The sequence below is a fragment of the Gilbertella persicaria genome (genome assembly GCF_025201335.1).
Source record: "Gilbertella persicaria strain CBS 190.32 chromosome Unknown B0P05scaffold_28, whole genome shotgun sequence".
NCBI classification, from domain to species: Eukaryota; Fungi; Mucoromycota; class Mucoromycetes; order Mucorales; family Choanephoraceae; genus Gilbertella; species Gilbertella persicaria.
The window spans coordinates 51,313-69,580 of record NW_026251989.1 but is presented as its reverse complement, the minus strand read 5'-3'; the positions used below and the strand labels follow the sequence as shown (position 1 = coordinate 69,580).

Here is an 18,268-nt window from a genome sequence, read left to right as displayed (position 1 = left end):
CGGGTCTTCTATATCCAGTTCATTGACGTCATATGAGATATCAAGGGCACGTAGTAATTAATCTTTTCTTCATTTCTGACAACTATTCGAGCTTGGGTCTGTTATTTCAAGCAGATAGCTCATTCTCTTACTGCTTTATAGCTCTCAATCATGAAAAACAATATTCGAGTTTTATTTAGAATTATTTCTCAAAAGTTAAAGCAAGACCCAACTTGTGAGCGTTTTGATCCAGACGAGTACTATCAACAGAAGCACCCATGTTGACTTTGACACCAGGACGAACCAATTGTGTATAACCGAAAGTAACAATACCTGTGTTGGTGAGCTTGGCCTTTACAGAAGCAGTAGGGTCCAATTGACGCTTGAAGCCAACTTCAAGAGCAACAGCATGCATTGTGTCCTTATTGGACCAGCTAGCTTTACCAGAAGCTTCGAGTTCAGCAGAAATACGATGGTAATAAGAAGCAGTATAGTAGGTAAGATTGTTGGTAGCATGTAAAGCAATAGCATAATCACGGGTACTGAATCCAACAGCAGCAGTATAACGTTGAATCTAGATTGATATGAATAATATACTGTATATATATTGTCTTACTTTTCCATTGTTTGCATTATAAGCAACATCAGTACCAATAGCATAGCCATGAGCACCAACAACAGAATTGGCATTTACGGTTTTCTGTATTTCTTAGTTAGATATGTATAGTATATCTTAGACTTACCTTGAAGACATCAACAGAAGCTGCAGTGTGTAAATGAGGTTGCTTGTACACAAGATTGACTTTGGCAGCCTTATCTTGAATGGAAGGAATAAGAGAAGTGATCAACTCAAGTTTAAGACCCTCTAAAAAATAGGGTTAAGGTTCATATAGGTCACACAGATCAAATATTACTAGCAAGGTTGTTATCAAGCTCAATTCTTCCATCAAGATGGTTGGAAGTAGTCCAGGCTTCAGAGAAAGAAATACCCCGAGCCTTATCAGTGTACTTGCTTTCAAGGTCGCCGACAATGATGCCAGTCTTATTATCGCGATGGCTGTTTATTTTAAATGTCTGTTGGACAAATTAGAAGCAAGCTCTGTAAACTTTAAGAATTACTTACGATCCCGTCAGAAGTTGTTGTCTTGACTTCAAGCTTGACGCTTCCAATAGGAAAGTCTTTTGTCAGAAGGTCCTTTGAGGACTTACCAATATCGTTAAAAGCAACTAGAGATCATCAGAATCATATGTTTTTGTTTATTTGCTGCTATTACCAGAAACGGCCATGTATACTACTTTTAAAACAAGTGAAAAAACAAAGCAATGAAAATTACTAAAAAAGCAGCTGAAGATGTGACGTTGAATAGTTAAAAAATTATAGCACGTTTATGTGAAAAAGAAAAGCATCCTTTTTTGACCTTATTGTCTTCATATTGTTTGATACTTTCTGTGTCTATTTGAATGAGAAATATGGGACTTCTTGCGATCGACATGGTTATTGTATAAATACAAAGAATTTATCATTTGTCATATCCAGAGCTGCACTTTTGACTTCAAAAGCGTCATGTATTTTAATATATCTTACTCCTAGATATTCTGAAAATTGAATAGTGCTAGAACGTACTAATTGATATCTACCGAAAAGAGCTTCTTTTCTACAATTTACAGTGCACAATAAACTTCGGACACAGATTTGAAGATAATGTTCAAATGGATTCACTTTTTTTTTGTCTTGGTAAACTCGCTTTCTTTTCCTTGGAAGCATCTAGAAATGGACTCGGCTAGCATCGGTTGAATCAGAACTACATTTTTTATCTTCGCGAGCTCGTGAATCCCCCGTGAGTCAAAAAATGAATTTCATGCAAATACAACAGAACATGTTTTTTTTAAAAAAAACAGCGCTTTTAGTAGTTTATTTGTCAAGTAATGACCCATCAAAGATTGGCTTGTTTGAGCTGTGTTCTGAGCGTTTTTGCTCTAGGTGTCGTACAAGACTTGTTAGCCATGGAGCTACAAAAGATGCCAAATAACATAGAACAGAAATATAGGCTTTTTATAACGTGAATGTGAAGTAAATAAACAAAAAACACGTAGAAAGGCTACGTGAGGAGATTGAAATGGAATCGACTCCAGTCGCATGAAAAATCGAGCTTTTGCTTAGAACTGCATAAAGACGCAGCTGTTTTGCCTTAATGTTATGACATAGGTTGTATATTTCTGCTTCTTGAGTTTTTGATGTAAGTAACATAACATAACATAGTTGCTGGTGAAATATTGTGCCAATGTGAAAAAAACATTTGCGAGGTTTTTTTCTTACATCTTACTATATTTATAGCATAGCTGGCAAGCAAACGCCTTGATCAAGAATTGAAGTATCAGGCGCACACTTTGAGTATTCAAGCTTGTCTATACCCTTATTTCTCATCTTGTGGCGTCAAAAAGAAGCTCAATGAGTTGTCAGCTCGAAGTTCTTCATGAATAATACTTTTTGGCCAAAGGCATATTTTGGCCATTTTTTACATGTCGCACTTTTTTTCCAAAGGTAATGTGAATGTTATCAAACATTGTTTATAGGCTTTTAAAGCATCTATGCGTGTATAAGCAGGCTTTATACTGCCTTCATTTATCGAAAAAAAAAAGAAAATTTGTGTGAAATGTCGTCTTTTTTACTATCAAAGCATTTGATTGCCTGGAGTCTTTGTTACACGTATAAGGTATGTGTCATCAAGTAGCTTTTTTGATAAAAAGCTCGATTCGTCTAGATCAAAGAAAGGGAATATTTTCTTATAAAGGTGTCAAAGTATTGGAAAGCTTTATGATGCATTAAATCTAGTTCAAGTGACTGTATTTTGCCATACATTCACAACCCCAATTTAATTACTCATTTTATCTACAGTCAAACTACATACAGCTCAAAAGGTACAATATCATTTACATGATATCAATACAATTATTTCAATAGGCAAATATCTGACAACAAATGATTTACAGTTATTGTCTTATTGACAAAATGCCTTAAAGTAGATAGAAAGTTTTAGATATCAACCTATCAATCACACTGGGCTGATTGGAGATTGACTGGTTCGTTTATTGCATATCCTTGTATAGCAGTAATCGATGGATTATTCGGATCAATTCTACTACCTAATATCCCTATATAAAATAAAGACTTCTACAAGCTATGCTGAACCCTAACGCAGCAATTACCTATGAATACGAACCTATTGTCGATTCAATTAACCGCATAATTTGTTTGACCTTAATTTCTCACTCTTATTTTGGCATTGATAAATTAGCATGGATGAACATGAATGAGCATACGTAATCATGAGTGACCATGAATTAGTAGAGAATAATCGAAATTAATCGTTCCTTACAAGTATTTTTTTTGTCAACACAAATGGCACATTTGTGTATCTGCATAAATTTTTTCAAATTTATTAATTTAATATAAAAAACAACTCTGAGCATACAGTTTAATTTAGTCTAAAATTCTCGGATTTGGTCAATTCATAACAACAACTAAACTAGACTAGACTTAGCCCCTCTTAGGAGAACAAGGATAAAAAATGCATAGAGGAAAAAATGTTTATCTAATGATGCTTGTGGACGTATGTCTGTGTCCAAAGAAATAAAAGAGACAGCCAATTGGTTGTTGGAAAGAGCAGAGTATTCGTGGTAGCATGCTTTATGGAGGCAATCTGTGACAGGAGGAAATGTACAGAAGCTTATTCGACACATGGTGTGAGTTAGTTGAACATAGTATGTATATTAAGGTACTGGAAAATATGTGAATGAAAGAAGTATGCGTTACAGGAACACGATTTAGGACTACCTCCAGGTAGTCGAACCAGTCGCCAGCAAATTAGACGAATGCGCTCGAGATTGGTTCTAGAAAACTAGAGAAACAAGCGCTGTTGACACTAATACACTATAGTACAAGCAATAGAAGAAAAATCCATTCAATGGAAGATCTCTTCCACCGATAGAACGAAAATGCAATCGCTTGTGCTGCAGTGATAGAGAATAGCATGGTCATAAATGAGCGAACTTTATTAGCAATTGCTTATACTAAGTCTTTAGGGCTTGAGGTATCTCCAGTTATATAATAAATTCCGAAATTTGAAAAAAAATTTGTTGTGCAATGACTCTATCAGAAAGAGTATACTCAACGATGCCTTTCTTAGGTACAACGATAACACATTTTGTAGAATCCCATCTATAGCCTAGTGTGATACTATACTCAGCACATTGATTTCGCCTCAGTTCCTTTTTGGCCGAAAAGAAACTTCAAAAATCCACAAAAATATCATTGCAGACCTCGTAAATATCAGAACTCTTCCATGAGTGTAGTAGATTCACTAAAGAAAAAATAATATCAAAAAAATATTACCTTCAGAATGTAATCAATTCGAATTCCACTAACATTTATGCCGACATGGCAAGTATGCCATTTGTGTACTCAAAAAAATAGTTTTAGAAAAAATAAAGATCACTGCCTTAAAATAATGGCAAGAAATAAAATTCCTGATTTTCCTATTCTAAATTAATAAAAAGACATGGTTTTCAATTTTTCTGTTTTGAATAAATAAACGTGTTTACCGGATAGTAATTTCAGTGTTTTGGCTTAAAGAAAAGATTACTGGTTGGTAGACTCGTTTTTTATCTCAAAACAGAAAAATTGAAAACAAACTTTTTCTAAAATTTTAAGCAGAAAAACTAGAAATTCTCTACTTTTTTTTTTATTTTTTTGTCATTGCAGAAAATGTTTTTGATTTGTTTTAGAGTAATGGATTTAATTTTAAATAATTATTTTTTAGAAAATATTTTTTTTAGTATACAAATGGCATACTTGTAATTTCGGCATAACTGCCAGTATTTTTCTTGTTTTTGAAAATGCTCTTTTTTTTTGTAGAATTATCACATTGATCACGAAGGCCTTAAGCATACGAGTCTTTCTATAATTTCTTCCATTGCTTACGCTCTAGTGATAATTCTACAAAAAAAAGAGCATTTTCAAAAACAAGAAAAATACTGGCAGTTATGCCGAAATTACAAGTATGCCATTTGTATACTAAAAAAAATATTTTCTAAAAAATAATTATTTAAAATTAAATCCATTACTCTAAAACAAATCAAAAACATTTTCTGCAATGACAAAAAATAAAAAAAAAAGTAGAGAATTTCTAGTTTTTCTGCTTAAAATTTTAGAAAAAGTTTGTTTTCAATTTTTCTGTTTTGAGATAAAAAACGAGTCTACCAACCAGTAATCTTTTCTTTAAGCCAAAACACTGAAATTACTATCCGGTAAACACGTTTATTTATTCAAAACAGAAAAATTGAAAACCATGTCTTTTTATTAATTTAGAATAGGAAAATCAGGAATTTTATTTCTTGCCATTATTTTAAGGCAGTGATCTTTATTTTTTCTAAAACTATTTTTTTTGAGTACACAAATGGCATACTTGCCATGTCGGCATAAATGTTAGTGGAATTCGAATTGATTACATTCTGAAGGTAATATTTTTTTGATATTATTTTTTCTTTGTAATTCGCTACTCTGACTGTATCGATCACTAGGGTATCAACAAAAAAGCTTTGGACGCTTTTCAAAGCACTATATTTGCGTTGGAGCGCTTGAGAGCCATTTCTAGAGACTTTTGGACTAAGTTTCGGAGCTGGTCTCTGCAGCCAGTTGCTCGTAATATGATGTACCTGCTGCTTGTTTCCAGCTGCCCTCCATAAAACTTCTTTACTGCATAATTTCTAATATATTGCTCATATCTTTTTGCCCCAGTTGCACACTCCATCCTGAGAACGATTAACTTTTTTTTTGTTGTGAGCCAAAGACGTTTTTCTGGGAAAATCTCAATTTCGAATTTCTATGGCCTACGACAACTGTCGAGGATGTTATTCAAGCATTTAATATATTAGACTTCTCAGAATAGATTAATCACAGAAAAGAGACTTAAAAATCGTTGACATTGTCGTTGTCGCCCCTTCGTAAGTCTGAAAAGCACACTAGAGATTTGTCTTTGACAACATCTTCTTTAATGCCTACTCCACTCTACAACAAATGCGTACTGCTTTACAGTTGCTTGCAGATGAAAAGCAAGTGCGCACAAGACTACAATTATTCTTTCGCTTTTCCCTAATTATAGCTGTGGTCTTCTTTTGATTTTATTGTATTTGTTGTATCATTCATGAAAATAGATACAATATATTTACATTATTTGGGAGAATGTGTTAGTCGGGCTTATGACTATTGTTTATTATCAAATCTTCTGATGTGTGTATGGCATTGTAAATCATCTTATTACAAATATCTTGTGTTTTGCCTTTTAATAAATGGCAGTCTTATCCTAATTGTACTTTTTCATTTGTTATAAATCGATATTGCAATCCTGATAATCACTATTAGTTTATTTGACACATATTAGCTTAATATAACTCCTTATAATTACGCTCGCCTCTTGAGTGCCTTTGAGGTATCTTTACGCAGAACAATAATAAAAATTGTTAAAAAACACTAATTTTATGCTAGTTTTTTGACAACATTTTTTTTGCGTTGTTTTTTGTATGCTCATTAAGTTCCTGAGAAATTTCTGAAGTTCATAAGTTCTTTTTTGCTTGGTCTCCAGTCATTTCAGATATCTTCCTTATCAATATATATTAGTATCAAAAAGGTTTGACAAAATCCCGAAGCAATTGTCTCTTAAAACTGCATTTGAAAATATTCATATGTCAATGGGACTACTCTATAGTTGGAACTATGTCAAGCTCTGTTGTAAGAAAAAAACGAAATAATGTAAAAGTCACTTGTCTGTGTACCTTTCAGTGAAATCAGGGCAGCAAACACTATAAAATTGATTGGTTAAGTCAGGCGGGTATGCATTTCCTGCTGCATTTATTAAAAAATAGTTGGGCATAAGAGCACTATTAGATGTAACGTAATTATTGATTTCTGCTGGAGTTTTTCACAGAATTTCTGTCGTTATTCTTTATATATTTGTTAAGTAAATCTTTTTCATTTATTTTACTTTTATCTTTTGAATTTCTTTTTTTTAGACTTCTCATTAAATTTTTGTATACTAATATCAGTATGATCGCTTGACATAATATTATTGTCTTCTGGATAACCATCAATAGTCATATGTTTTTTTAAATTCATACTTAATAGACTGTTTTGTTAGGACATCACTCTGCTGAATTCATCTTTGTTTTGTATATTATTACTAACTACACTGTTTACCACCTTTTTTTCTAAAGGAAACTTTAAATCTTGTGACAACCATAATTTATGATAAAGCAAAGCTGGTGCATGGAACATTTCGCTAAATCTCTGTATATTCTTAATGAACAATCTAGTTTTTATTTTGGTGGCAGATCTACTGTTATTAAATCTTTTACCTTTTGAAATAAATGCATGATTTAGTATAATTAATGATGTCTTGTAGCTTAAAAGAGATAATCCACTATATACATACCTAATGAAAAGTAATAAACAGCTGTAAAATATGATCAACTGATAAAGTAACATTTATAAACTTACTTTTTTCTTTCAGAAATGCTCACAGTTACAACATTTTTGAAATTATTATATATGTATAAGTGTATACTTGAAAGTGATGAATGGAATACTTCCTTGAATTCTTCAAGCCATTCAAAAAAAAAAAAAAAAAATTCTATAGCTCCAAGGAATATTTTGACATAAACCACTTTTAATAAAGTCGTCATAGGGTATGATAACTAAAGTATTGTTTATTTTCTTGTCAAAACTACAAATATTGCTATCTGATGATTTCTAGAGTAGTAAGAAAAAAAAATCAAAAAACTAGATTACAGCCTGTTAAAAAAGGGTATTTATTGATGATAAGCAAACTTGGTTTTTTTTCATGCTGACGGTACATTTACGCCAAGACACTTGTTACTCGGGATGAAAGATTGTTTGTACAAGATAAGTAGATTTTCCTAGATATATTGGAATACAGCTGGCTAACATCATTTCTGAAGGGCAAAAGAAGCTGAACACTTTGGACCTGGAATCACTTAAGTCAAGTTGTGCAGAGAGGGATATTAATGCTCTTGAGGTTAATAGGTATACTTAAAAGGATACATTGAATGATGTAAGTGTGAATTGAAAAAAAAAAAGAAAAGATCTCTCCGAAGCAACATGTCCAATACGCTTTGATAGCTCATTCAAATCTGCATTATCAAGATTACATTTAGCTCCGATTTTCTTTTCCTCAAAAGAAAACATGCTTTTTCTTCTTTTTTACCTTTAACAATGAACACTACTGGTATTTATACAATTTATCAATAATACGCAACTCAATCACTTTTTTAGGCTTGATGGAAGGAGCACAATGCAAATGTAGGTAATGCAGTCTTGTATATCTGTCCTTTTCTTTAATTGTTGCGTCAGTATCATCTTCTTCTAGAATCGAATCTTTCAAAACCAGCTTAGAGAGTTTCATGGAGTTTCTATGTCGCAATCACATACGCAACGTATCTTATGTCATGATGGAAATCATGCCAATGCTGGTTGCGCGATGTGAAGATGGATTAACCAATTGGAAGCAAGAATGGGGCATGGAGCAACTTAAAATAATGAATATTGAATGGTTAGCATGGCTAGCTGTTGAGTCAGCTTGGACATTACAACTCATGATTACAACGGCTTCTTTGTTTTGTCAAATACGACATGTTTTTTCTGAGAATTTATTAAAAAGCGAGGATAATAGTAATAAAATGGGAATAAATACAGTTTAAAAAGTATGTACAAAAGAAAAAAAAAGGATTCTAAGCGTAAGCGGAGATGAGTTCCTTGATGGCTTCCATGGTACCGAAAATCAAACCAACAATACCAAGAATAACAATCAAAGTACACCATGCAAGTTCATAAATGGGCTTGTTACGGAAACCAGTAAGCTTAAGGTAACAGGCAACGGGAAGGACAAAGATAAGAATACAGTTGGCAAAAGCACCAATCAAAGACATCAATGCACCAAAGTGAGGAACTGTACAGGCAACGACACCAACAACAGCCATAGTGGCAATGCGAATAGCAGCACGAATAAAGAATTCCTTGACTTTGCCAAAGCGTTCGACGCTAATGTTGAACATTTCTTCAATATCAAGAGAGAAGGAAGTGGTAAGTATAGGAGCAGCCATCAAGACGTGAAGAGTAATGACAACAATGGCAACAGTTTGAGCAGCACCGGCAGGGATACTGTTATAAATAGGAGAAAGGACGGTGTCACCATAGATAGAGTAACCACTGATGGCAGTAACGAAATACATGGCAGCACAAGTACTCAAACCAAGACCAACGACCTTGGGCCAGTCACGGGGAGTTTTCATAGAGGCTTCAACATGAGGGTAAACGACATTACCACCGAAACTGAAAGAGATGGTACTGAGAGCAATAGGGAACATTTCCCAAATGACAGCATCATGATGAACATTGACTTGATTAGGCTTATCAATAATGGACATGGCCAAACAAATAATGACAACAACGACAGTAGCAAGAGCACCGAAAGCAGACATCCAGGCAACTTCTTTGAGGGTTTTGACCAAGACAAAAGGAACAGCAACAATAGCGCAAGAAATAATAATCCAAGCAGTATCACCGATTTCACCAGCGGTGCCTTTGCAGAGTTGATTCAAGTTAGAACCAGACAAGACCATGTAAAGAATAGGGGCACCCAAAAGAATCCAAGCATTGAAGAAAAAGGTGATCCAGCCACCAATTGTACCGAAAGCAGTTGTAGCGACTTCTTTATAAGTAGTCAAACGAGTCTTGCCATTAGCATAGAGACAACGAATCAAGATGATACCAGTATAAACAGACATAACCCAAGACAAGAAAAGGATGAGAACACCTAACCAACCACCTATAAAAATATATGAATAAGAATGCTTGATTTAATTTTATTGTATTCGTACCTTGTTTTAAGGCAACGGGGAGACCAAGAGTACCAGTACCAGCAACAACACAAACGACGTTGAAGTAGGCCATCTTGCTCGTACCAGCATGCTCACGATTGATATCGATTATGCCTTCATTGGCATACTCAAATTCGTGTTCTAATATGGCATAAGCACATTGAATCAATAAGCTATATTATATTTACCGCTAGTAACATCATTAACTGAATGTTGGTATTCAGCCTTCTTTTCGTTAAAAGAGGTCATTTAGAGAAAGGAAGAAAAGAAGGTATAAAAAAGAGGAGTAAAGAATCAATGGATGTTCAGAAATCAGGCCCTTTTTATACTTGTTTTCAAAAAGATAAAAAATTCTTTCTTTTTTTTTAATAGGTGTTTTATCCTATCAAATCTTGATCCAATAGTTATCTTTCTTACCATAATTAGATAACAGAGCCTTTTCAAAAGTCATATGCTCAATAGCGATCTACAATATCTTATTGGACGATAAAAGTTGTACGACCTCTAAAGTTTTTCTTTGGTACTTTGTCTATTGGATTTCGGATAAAAAGAAGGAACAAATAGGTGTTAGATTCATTTTCAGCTCTTTCTTTTTTCTTTTAAAACCAATGAACTTCCATAGCTGTCATGATTTGACACAAACATACATGCGCACATACATCTAATCACACATTTATTTATTCCCATGGGGATATTTCACAAACATAATGAAGATTTTTTTCAAGATTGAGTTTTCTCACGAATAAGAAAATATCAACGATCGTGCCAAATAAAGGAATTTCCTGTGAGACTCGCCTTGTGAATCCTGTCGAATTGTAATTTAATGACTCAAAACATTTCTCGGTTCTGATTAGTCCAAACCATATTCGGAACTTGTAGAGTTGAAACTCACCTTTGGTTCCTAACCATACGAAAGGACCCTGTCTAGAAGCAAAGTCAAAAGGAACAAACTTGGCTTGATCGAAATCTCTGAAAAAACATGGATTCAAATTTGATAGTATAACTTGGCTAATGAAATTACTACTGAACAGTGACTATATTATATTCAAACAAAAGATAAGACTGTATATTACTATCTATGTATTACCCTTTCATTAAGAATCTCAAGTTGTACGAAATAAAATAGTTTCACCTCTTGCCTTTATGAGTGTGTTTAAATCAAAATTATGCGTGAGAATTATAGACAACTCAGGTGATCGCTTTTTGTCAAAAGTGTGCTATAATATGCAGGGCCCCGTAAACTCAACGCCTTACTGAGTATGTTATAGAGATCAAACAAAAACATTGCCTATGAGTATAATGGACAACTACCAAGTCAAAAGTACACAAGTATTAATGATCTATTACTCTACAGATTAATTACATTTAAATAATTGAAGTATATCTACATGGTTGTACAGCTCTATATAAACTAGTACGAACTCTTAAGCTCTTGAACAGCCTCCATTGTACCGAAAACAAGACCTACAATACCCAAAAGTACAGTAAAGAAGCACCAGACGAGTTCATAGATGGGCTTATTGCGAACACCTGTGAGTTTAAGATAGCAAAAGACAGGCAATGCAAACACCATAGTACAGTTGGCAAAAGCACCAATCAATGACATCAATGCTCCAAAGTGAGGCACAAAACATGCAATGATAGCAATTACCACCATCGTCGCAATGCGCACAACAGCTCGCACAAGGAACTCCTTCACCTTGCCAAAGCGTTCAACACTAATATCAAACATCTCTTCAATGTCCAGACTGAACGAGGTCGCAAGAATCGGTGCTGTGGCCAGACAGTGGACAGTGATCAGCACAATAATCACCGTTTGGGGTGCGCCGGATGGGATAGAAAAGTATATGGGGTTCTGTACTTGGTCACCATATACAATGTAGCCTGCAATAGCTACGCCGAGATACAAAATTGCACAAGTGCTGAGACTAGCAACACTGACTTTGGTCCAGTCTTGAGGCTTCTTCATGGAGGCTTCAACATGAGTATAGACAACGTTGCCACCAAAACTAAAAGAGATGGTACTAAGTGCAATAGGGAACATATCCCAGATGACAGTGTCTCGATGAACACTGACATGGTTGGGGCTATCAATGCCGCACATAATGAAAACAATCACAACAACAATAAGGATTGTGATGGTACTCAAAGCAGACATCCAGGCAGCTTCCTTCATGCTCTTAATGAACACAAAAGGTATGCCTACAGCAACACAACAAATGATAGTCCAGGGCTTGAGGCCAACCTCTGCTGAGGTTCCTGCACAGAGTGTGTTGATGTTTGTGCCAGACAAGACTAAGTAAAGGACAGGAACGCCAAGTAAAATCCAAGTGTTAAAGAAAAAAGCCAGCCAGCCACCAAACCAACCAAAAGCAGAAGTAGCAATTTCTTTGTAAGTAGATAAGCGAGCTTTCCCATTGGCATATAGACAGCGGATCAAGATAGTAGCTGTGTAAGTAGACATTAACCAAGATAAGAAAAGAATGAGAAGACTAATGAAGCCGCCCTGTTTCAAAGCGTAAGGTAAACCAAGGATGCCTGTGCCAGCAACAATACAAAACACGTTGAAAAATGCCATGAATGAGGAACAACCTTTTGAGCGGTCTACATCAATAAATTCAGTCTGTCCAAATTCATAGTCATTTTCTGTCAGAATGAAATTAGGATAAGACATCAAAACCAAAGTTATTATTTTAAGATCTACCTGACAGAATAGATGGTTCATTTTCTGTAGATGTTTTTTGTCCTACTTCTTTCTCTTTTAAAGACATGGTAGATATCTATCTATCTTAATAAACTGTACGACAAGGCCTTAAAAAATATATAGAGTGAAGAAAAGAGAGAGAGAGAGAAAGATCAAGGACCGCTGATCTCACTGTTTAAAAAACTTTTTTTTTTTTTTTTTTTTTTTTTTTTTTTTTTTTTTTTTTTTTTTTTTTTTTTTAGCTCAAAGGTCCTTGTAGTGATTTCTAAAAGAGGCCAGCAATTGTTCTATATTTTTTCGGCGTTATTTCTTTTCACTTCTCTGAAAAAAAAAAAAAAAAAAAAAAAAAAAAACTCCTTTTAAGTGTGGTTTATTCATTATGCAAGCATCTGAGGATGTCTAGGAATGCGTTGATTGTTTCTTTTCTGTCTGGTATAAAAAAGAGTCAAAAAACAACCATGAATAATTATCCGGTGATATATTGCAGAATTTTTTTCAAGATTCTGGGTTCTAAAGAATTCTGTTTCTCTTTATTGGTTGTTTTCCAAACAAAATAGAAAACCTAATGTGTTAACAGAGCTTTTTTTCCCTTTTTTCTCTTTTATATTATACATGAATCAATGCACCTTATAAAGACATATGTCGACTTATGACAAATTTGATGCAATATCTGTCTTTATGTGTGTCATGGTGAGACAGACTTAGTTTCGGGGAACACTCATCAAAGGTATCCTTGCTTATGATAATGGATCAGTCCCAATAACTTGTTCTTTATTCTTTGAAGGTCTGTGGCAAACCAACTTGCGCGTCAATATAACCAGTATGAATGGTGCTTCTCTTTATGTGATTATACATCATGCCAAGACAAGAGCAACCAAGGCAAGAACGGAACAATCGGCTCCTTAAATCGTACATATCTCTAAATATAGACAATTGTGTACAATGGGATGAGTTAACCAATCCCTTGAGAGGATTTTTGATAAGATAAGTTACCAAGTAACCTTAATAATATAGTTGAGGAAGATCAAATTATGGGAATAAAATGCAGTAAAAAATATATTTACAGAAAAAAGTCTAGAAAAAAAAGAGTACATGCTAGTATACGTCCTTCAATTCGCGTACTGCTTCTATTGTACCAAAGATAAGACCCACAATACCTAAAAGTACAGTTAGGAAACACCAGGCCAAAAAGTAAATTGGCTTGTTTCTAAAGCCAGTCAGCTTGAGGTAAAACATGACAGGGAGCACGAAAATAAGAGAACATTGACCGAATGCACCAATAAGTGACATGAGAATACTGAAATGAGGCACAGTACAAGCAATAACAGCAACAACACACATAATCAAGATACGCAGCACTGCACGAATAAGAAATTCTTTTGTTTTACCAAATCTTTCTGTTGTAATTCCTAACATTTCTTCGATATCAAGACTGAATGAGGTTGTGTAAACTGGTGCGGATGTCAAGACATGGAGTGTAATAACTACGCAAGCAACAATTTGACCAGCTCCATCAGGTAAAGAGTTGTAGCTGGAAATAGAAGAAAAAAATTTTTTTTGTTAATCAGGCCATAGAAAAAATAAAAAATAAACTTACATAGGATTCATAACTTTGTCACCATAAATAGCATAACCACAAACGGCAACAATAAGGTAGAGAACAACACAAGTTGAGAGACCTCCTGCAGCTACTTTTGGCCAATCCTTTGGCTTTTTCATGGAGGATTCGATATGAGGGTAGACTACATTACCACCGAAACTAAACGCAATTGTACTGAGCGAAATAGGAAACATATCCCAAACAACAATATCATGGTGAACATCGATTTGATTGGGTTTGTCGATAATCGACATGATCAACACCACAAGAACAACAGTAAGAATAGTTACCATACCTATAGCACTAACAATAGCGACTTCCTTCATTGTCTTGAGCCAAATAAAAGGAATGGCAACTACAGCACAACTGATAATAGTCCAAGGAACAACACCAATTTCCGCTACTGTACCACGACACAATTGGTTGATATTTTGCCCAGACAAGATGAGATAAAGAACAGGGCCACCTAGAAGAATCCAAACATTGAAGAAATAGGTAATATAACCACCAATTCTACCAAAAGCCGAGGTAGCGACTTCTTTATAAGTGGCCAATCTTTTTTTGCCATTAGCGTAAAGACACCTTGTAAGTAAAATAGAAGTAAAGATGGACATGGTCCAAGCAAGAAATAGAATAACTAAACCAATCCAGCCACCTATAAAGAGTTAGAACAAAGAAATATGTATTTATATAGTAACTCATACCTTGTTTTAAGGCCAAAGGAAGTCCAACAATACCGGAACCGGCAACTACACAGACAACATTGAAATATGCCATCATTGAGCCACTACCATTTGTTCTGTCCACATCAACAAAACCAAACCCCCTTTCACTTTGAACTTCATAGTCTTGTATAGGAAAATTCACTTAGTCCTATATGTATTTTCTTGGTATGTAATTAGTTACCATTTGTAGTTATTTCTTGATAATCCAAGCTCTTTTCATTGCTACTAGTGTTTTCCACTTGAAGGTCTTCTTGCTTCTCGGTCAGAGACATATGATGTAGTTTTAATTAGGTATCAGAAAAGAAGAAAAGAGGAAAGAGAACTCTTCCGATCTATTAAATTTAATCTAAACTCTATCTGAACATAGCGGAACAGAAAAATCCAAACTATTTTTTTTCTTCTAAATATTCTTCTATTAGTTAATTTTTCTTTAGTATTTCTCTTTTTTAAACCTCTTTTTTTTTTTTCAATCACACTTTGTTTTGAGATATCTACAATATGCTTGAAAATCTAAGTGAAATTTCCGCAATTTTTTTTGACAGCACCAAAGTAATTTGGTCTTTCCGATAACCAACACTTTTCGTCGAGAGCGGGGTTGGAAGCAACTTCGCCACCCAAAGCCAATAGACCCAAACCTTCATATCCACAGATAGTGGCAGCCAAAAAGAAGATATTACTAATCCATCAGGACACTGAGCAGCCTGATATAGATGAATTCCATCAGATCTCCACCTTTCAGTCACGCATATACCGAGCAGCCAAGTCACCTGGTGCCCACTTACTCGATCTCTCAGAAATCCGTAGTGACTATACTGACTTCCAAAGTCTTTAACCCGTTCTTCAGCAGCACCCCAAGATCTATGGATGCCAGTTCCTAAGCGATGGACCTCGTCGTTATTTGGAACTGTATATTAGAAAAAAGGACGATACAAACGAAATTGTCAATTTAGGTGTGGTCTTTGAAAAGAAAAAAACTTCGAGTTTTACCTTGCCCCTCCATCGGTCGTGATTTCATGATTACTACAGTTAGTTTGACTCACTTCCCTTTTGTACACCCTGAAGAGATTGGTGAATGTCTGCGCAGGCTATGCTGTCATTGGCAAACGCAAGGGTGACACTCAATATCAAGAACTCGAGCACACAGTTGGCTGGTATGAATCTCAAGATCAATTCTTCCATTGTACTTGGAACAACATGTCCACCTGGTGCCGATACTGCCATTAAATGGGCCATACAAGACTTGAATGTGAGCAATCTAAAGCTCACATCATTTGCTACAATTGCCAGCATCTCGGACACCGTTCATTTGAATGTCCTCGCAAGGCGACAGTGCACAGCCATACGAAATGAAAAGAACTTTGAAACGTAACAGACTCTCATCAGGAGATCCATTTAACATCAGAAGAGGCCGTGAAGTCGAACACGCCACTACCCCAGCACCTGAGATTCCAACCTCCCCAGTATCAATCCAACCCTCTCCTGAGACAAATAGGGACTCAAATGTTGAGAGTGCTGATGAAGTAAACGACCACAAAGATAATGACTACGCTATGTAGGAAGTAGAATCAGAATTTGGATCGGATTCCGATATTGATGAAGAGATAGATGAGACAGAGGTACAGGCACTAATAGACGATCAACAGATCCCATTAACCGATCTTCAAAACTATCATGGGATGCAACAAGAGAGACTCCAGTCATTACAACAAACAGCCGCGACAGTTCAGCTGACAAAAGCAGAGACAGCTGAACTCACCCAATTGAATCAAACACTGGATCAAATAACCAAAATCATAACTGATTGAGATCAGACGGACGGTTACAAAAATAACCGTCAGTAAGTAAAACCTTCCACTTAATTTAATGCCAAAAGAACCCCTATGTAAATATGCCTCACTCAATGTCAATGGCTTAGTGAAAACGACAAATAATAAGACACTATCCAACTATTTACGATTTTTAAGACTCCAGCAATTTTCGATATTATGCCTCGAAGAAACATATGCCTCAACTCCCAAAGTGATTGACAGTTTAAACATACGTCTACCGTCCACTCAATCCTTTTGGACACCACACGTAAGAATAGTGTCATTCTCTTTAGATTATCATATTACACTCATTGATACTTCCATTCATTTCAACTCTACAAGATATCAACTATGCAAAGTCACTCACCCACATCAATTTTACGATCCTTTTTATATCCTTAACATTTATGCTCCAGTCTCTCCAGTCTCTCCAGCGACTATACGACGTGAATTGTACGCTAAACTGACCGACTTACAATATTTTAGACAGGAAATATCGTTTGACAATCTTATTATATCAGGAGATTTTAACTATTCACATTTGCGATCGCCCACGTTAGATAGGAATACATATCTTCATTGGAGGATTTTACTAGAGCAATCCTTCTTTAATTGCATGACCTATAACGACTTGCAAGATATACCCACCTTTCAACGAACGCGAGGTTCAGCGGATATAGTCACCTCCGTCATTGACTATATATATATATATATATGAGTCAAGACTTAAAACAAGGATTGGTGGATGCCTCTATCACTCATCTATCGCCAATGTGGTCTGACCATTTAATTCTTTCTGTCACAGTCAAGGTCGGCTCTTCCAAATTCGGGGCGGGTCTATGGAAAGCTAACCCTGCCTACGTCAAACATAAGGCATTTCAACAAAAAGTCAAGAAACGTATAGAAACTCTGATGCCTTCAGATGCAGGTAGAAGTAGCCCACAATTGCTATGGGAGAAAGTCAAGGAAGCTACAGCAGACATTACAAGAAAGTATGGAATTAAGCACACATGTTGGAGAACTGAGTCTTTGAAGCATTTGGAAAAAAGGAAAAATAGAATTTTACGCACAAAACCATCACCAGCACTGCGAGCACAACTCATCACTCCTTTAATGCAGCAAATACAGCAGCTCTAACAGGAATTAACGGAAATTGACGCTCTTACCCTTTTCCCGCCATCTGATTCCTGCTTTGAGACTTCTGCCACATATTTGAAAAAAAAAAATTGGTCTTGTGCTATATACAGGATTATTGAGAAAAAATTTTTTCTGGTCCAAAATCAATTACATGTTGTGATGTTGTTTTTTAAATGAACTGATAATCTATGACAAAAAAGTGATCATTAGATGTAGATTTTCAGTCGTGCTCCTTTCATTTGACAAAGTTTAAGGCGTTTCTACCCTTTTTTCTTTTTGTTATTATCTTGACTGTAAACTAAAGCAAACATGGTCAACGGCTTTTCAATACTAGTCAGTAGTAAATCATTTCCTTATTTGTATC

General features: G+C 35.2%; 6 protein-coding genes across 6 annotated transcripts; 1 reads left to right on the top strand and 5 right to left on the bottom strand.

Moving 5' to 3' along the window:
- Positions 1-77: 77 nt before the first annotated feature.
- On the bottom strand, positions 78-1,275 carry B0P05DRAFT_547821 (eukaryotic porin/Tom40). Its single transcript, XM_051578939.1, has 6 exons — positions 1,254-1,275; positions 1,103-1,206; positions 894-1,053; positions 723-844; positions 596-679; positions 78-553 (listed from the first exon to the last, which is right to left on the bottom strand). Exons 1-6 carry the CDS (start codon positions 1,264-1,266, stop codon positions 182-184), a joined length of 855 nt encoding a protein of 284 aa, XP_051433296.1. The 5' UTR covers positions 1,267-1,275; the 3' UTR covers positions 78-181.
- Positions 1,276-7,037: 5,762 nt separating this feature from the next.
- Positions 7,038-7,874, bottom strand: B0P05DRAFT_155236 (uncharacterized protein). Its single transcript, XM_051573095.1, has 2 exons — positions 7,532-7,874; positions 7,038-7,466 (listed from the first exon to the last, which is right to left on the bottom strand). The coding sequence occupies exons 1-2, from the start codon at positions 7,714-7,716 to the stop codon at positions 7,169-7,171; spliced, it is 483 nt and encodes a 160-aa protein (XP_051433295.1). The 5' UTR covers positions 7,717-7,874; the 3' UTR covers positions 7,038-7,168.
- Positions 7,875-8,757: 883 nt separating this feature from the next.
- On the bottom strand, positions 8,758-10,253 carry B0P05DRAFT_547809 (transmembrane amino acid transporter protein-domain-containing protein). Its single transcript, XM_051578938.1, has 3 exons — positions 10,119-10,253; positions 9,931-10,071; positions 8,758-9,878 (listed from the first exon to the last, which is right to left on the bottom strand). Exons 1-3 carry the CDS (start codon positions 10,177-10,179, stop codon positions 8,782-8,784), a joined length of 1,299 nt encoding a protein of 432 aa, XP_051433294.1. The 5' UTR covers positions 10,180-10,253; the 3' UTR covers positions 8,758-8,781.
- A 1,088-nt stretch (positions 10,254-11,341) lies between these two features.
- B0P05DRAFT_604671 (transmembrane amino acid transporter protein-domain-containing protein) lies at positions 11,342-12,788 on the bottom strand (the record flags this gene model as incomplete). The annotated part of the gene is made up of 2 exons (XM_051583328.1): positions 12,635-12,788; positions 11,342-12,576 (listed from the first exon to the last, which is right to left on the bottom strand). The coding sequence occupies exons 1-2, from the start codon at positions 12,699-12,701 to the stop codon at positions 11,342-11,344; spliced, it is 1,302 nt and encodes a 433-aa protein (XP_051433293.1). The 5' UTR covers positions 12,702-12,788.
- A 941-nt stretch (positions 12,789-13,729) lies between these two features.
- On the bottom strand, positions 13,730-15,231 carry B0P05DRAFT_588552 (transmembrane amino acid transporter protein-domain-containing protein; the record flags this gene model as incomplete). The annotated part of the gene is made up of 4 exons (XM_051582674.1): positions 13,730-14,165; positions 14,232-14,889; positions 14,939-15,100; positions 15,141-15,231. 4 exons carry the CDS (start codon positions 15,229-15,231, stop codon positions 13,730-13,732), a joined length of 1,347 nt encoding a protein of 448 aa, XP_051433292.1.
- An 800-nt stretch (positions 15,232-16,031) lies between these two features.
- Positions 16,032-16,764, top strand: B0P05DRAFT_588551 (uncharacterized protein; the record flags this gene model as incomplete). The annotated part of the gene is made up of 3 exons (XM_051582673.1): positions 16,032-16,324; positions 16,365-16,479; positions 16,516-16,764. 3 exons carry the CDS (start codon positions 16,032-16,034, stop codon positions 16,762-16,764), a joined length of 657 nt encoding a protein of 218 aa, XP_051433291.1.
- Between the last annotated feature and the right edge of the window lie 1,504 nt (positions 16,765-18,268).

Coding starts and splice junctions, on each gene's coding strand:
- B0P05DRAFT_547809 (XM_051578938.1), bottom strand. CDS start 10,179: ATGACCTCTTTTAACGAAAAGAAGGCTGAATACCAACATTCAGTTAAT. Junction 10,072..10,118: donor AGTTAATGATGTTACTAGCG/GTAAATATAATA, acceptor ATGCCATATTAG/AACACGAATTTGAGTATGCC. Junction 9,879..9,930: donor CCCCGTTGCCTTAAAACAAG/GTACGAATACAA, acceptor ATATTTTTATAG/GTGGTTGGTTAGGTGTTCTC.
- B0P05DRAFT_547821 (XM_051578939.1), bottom strand. Junction 1,054..1,102: donor CAACAACTTCTGACGGGATC/GTAAGTAATTCT, acceptor TTTGTCCAACAG/ACATTTAAAATAAACAGCCA. Junction 554..595: donor ATAATGCAAACAATGGAAAA/GTAAGACAATAT, acceptor ATATCAATCTAG/ATTCAACGTTATACTGCTGC.
- B0P05DRAFT_155236 (XM_051573095.1), bottom strand. CDS start 7,716: ATGACGACTTTATTAAAAGTGGTTTATGTCAAAATATTCCTTGGAGCT. Junction 7,467..7,531: donor AGCATTTCTGAAAGAAAAAA/GTAAGTTTATAA, acceptor ACTTTTCATTAG/GTATGTATATAGTGGATTAT.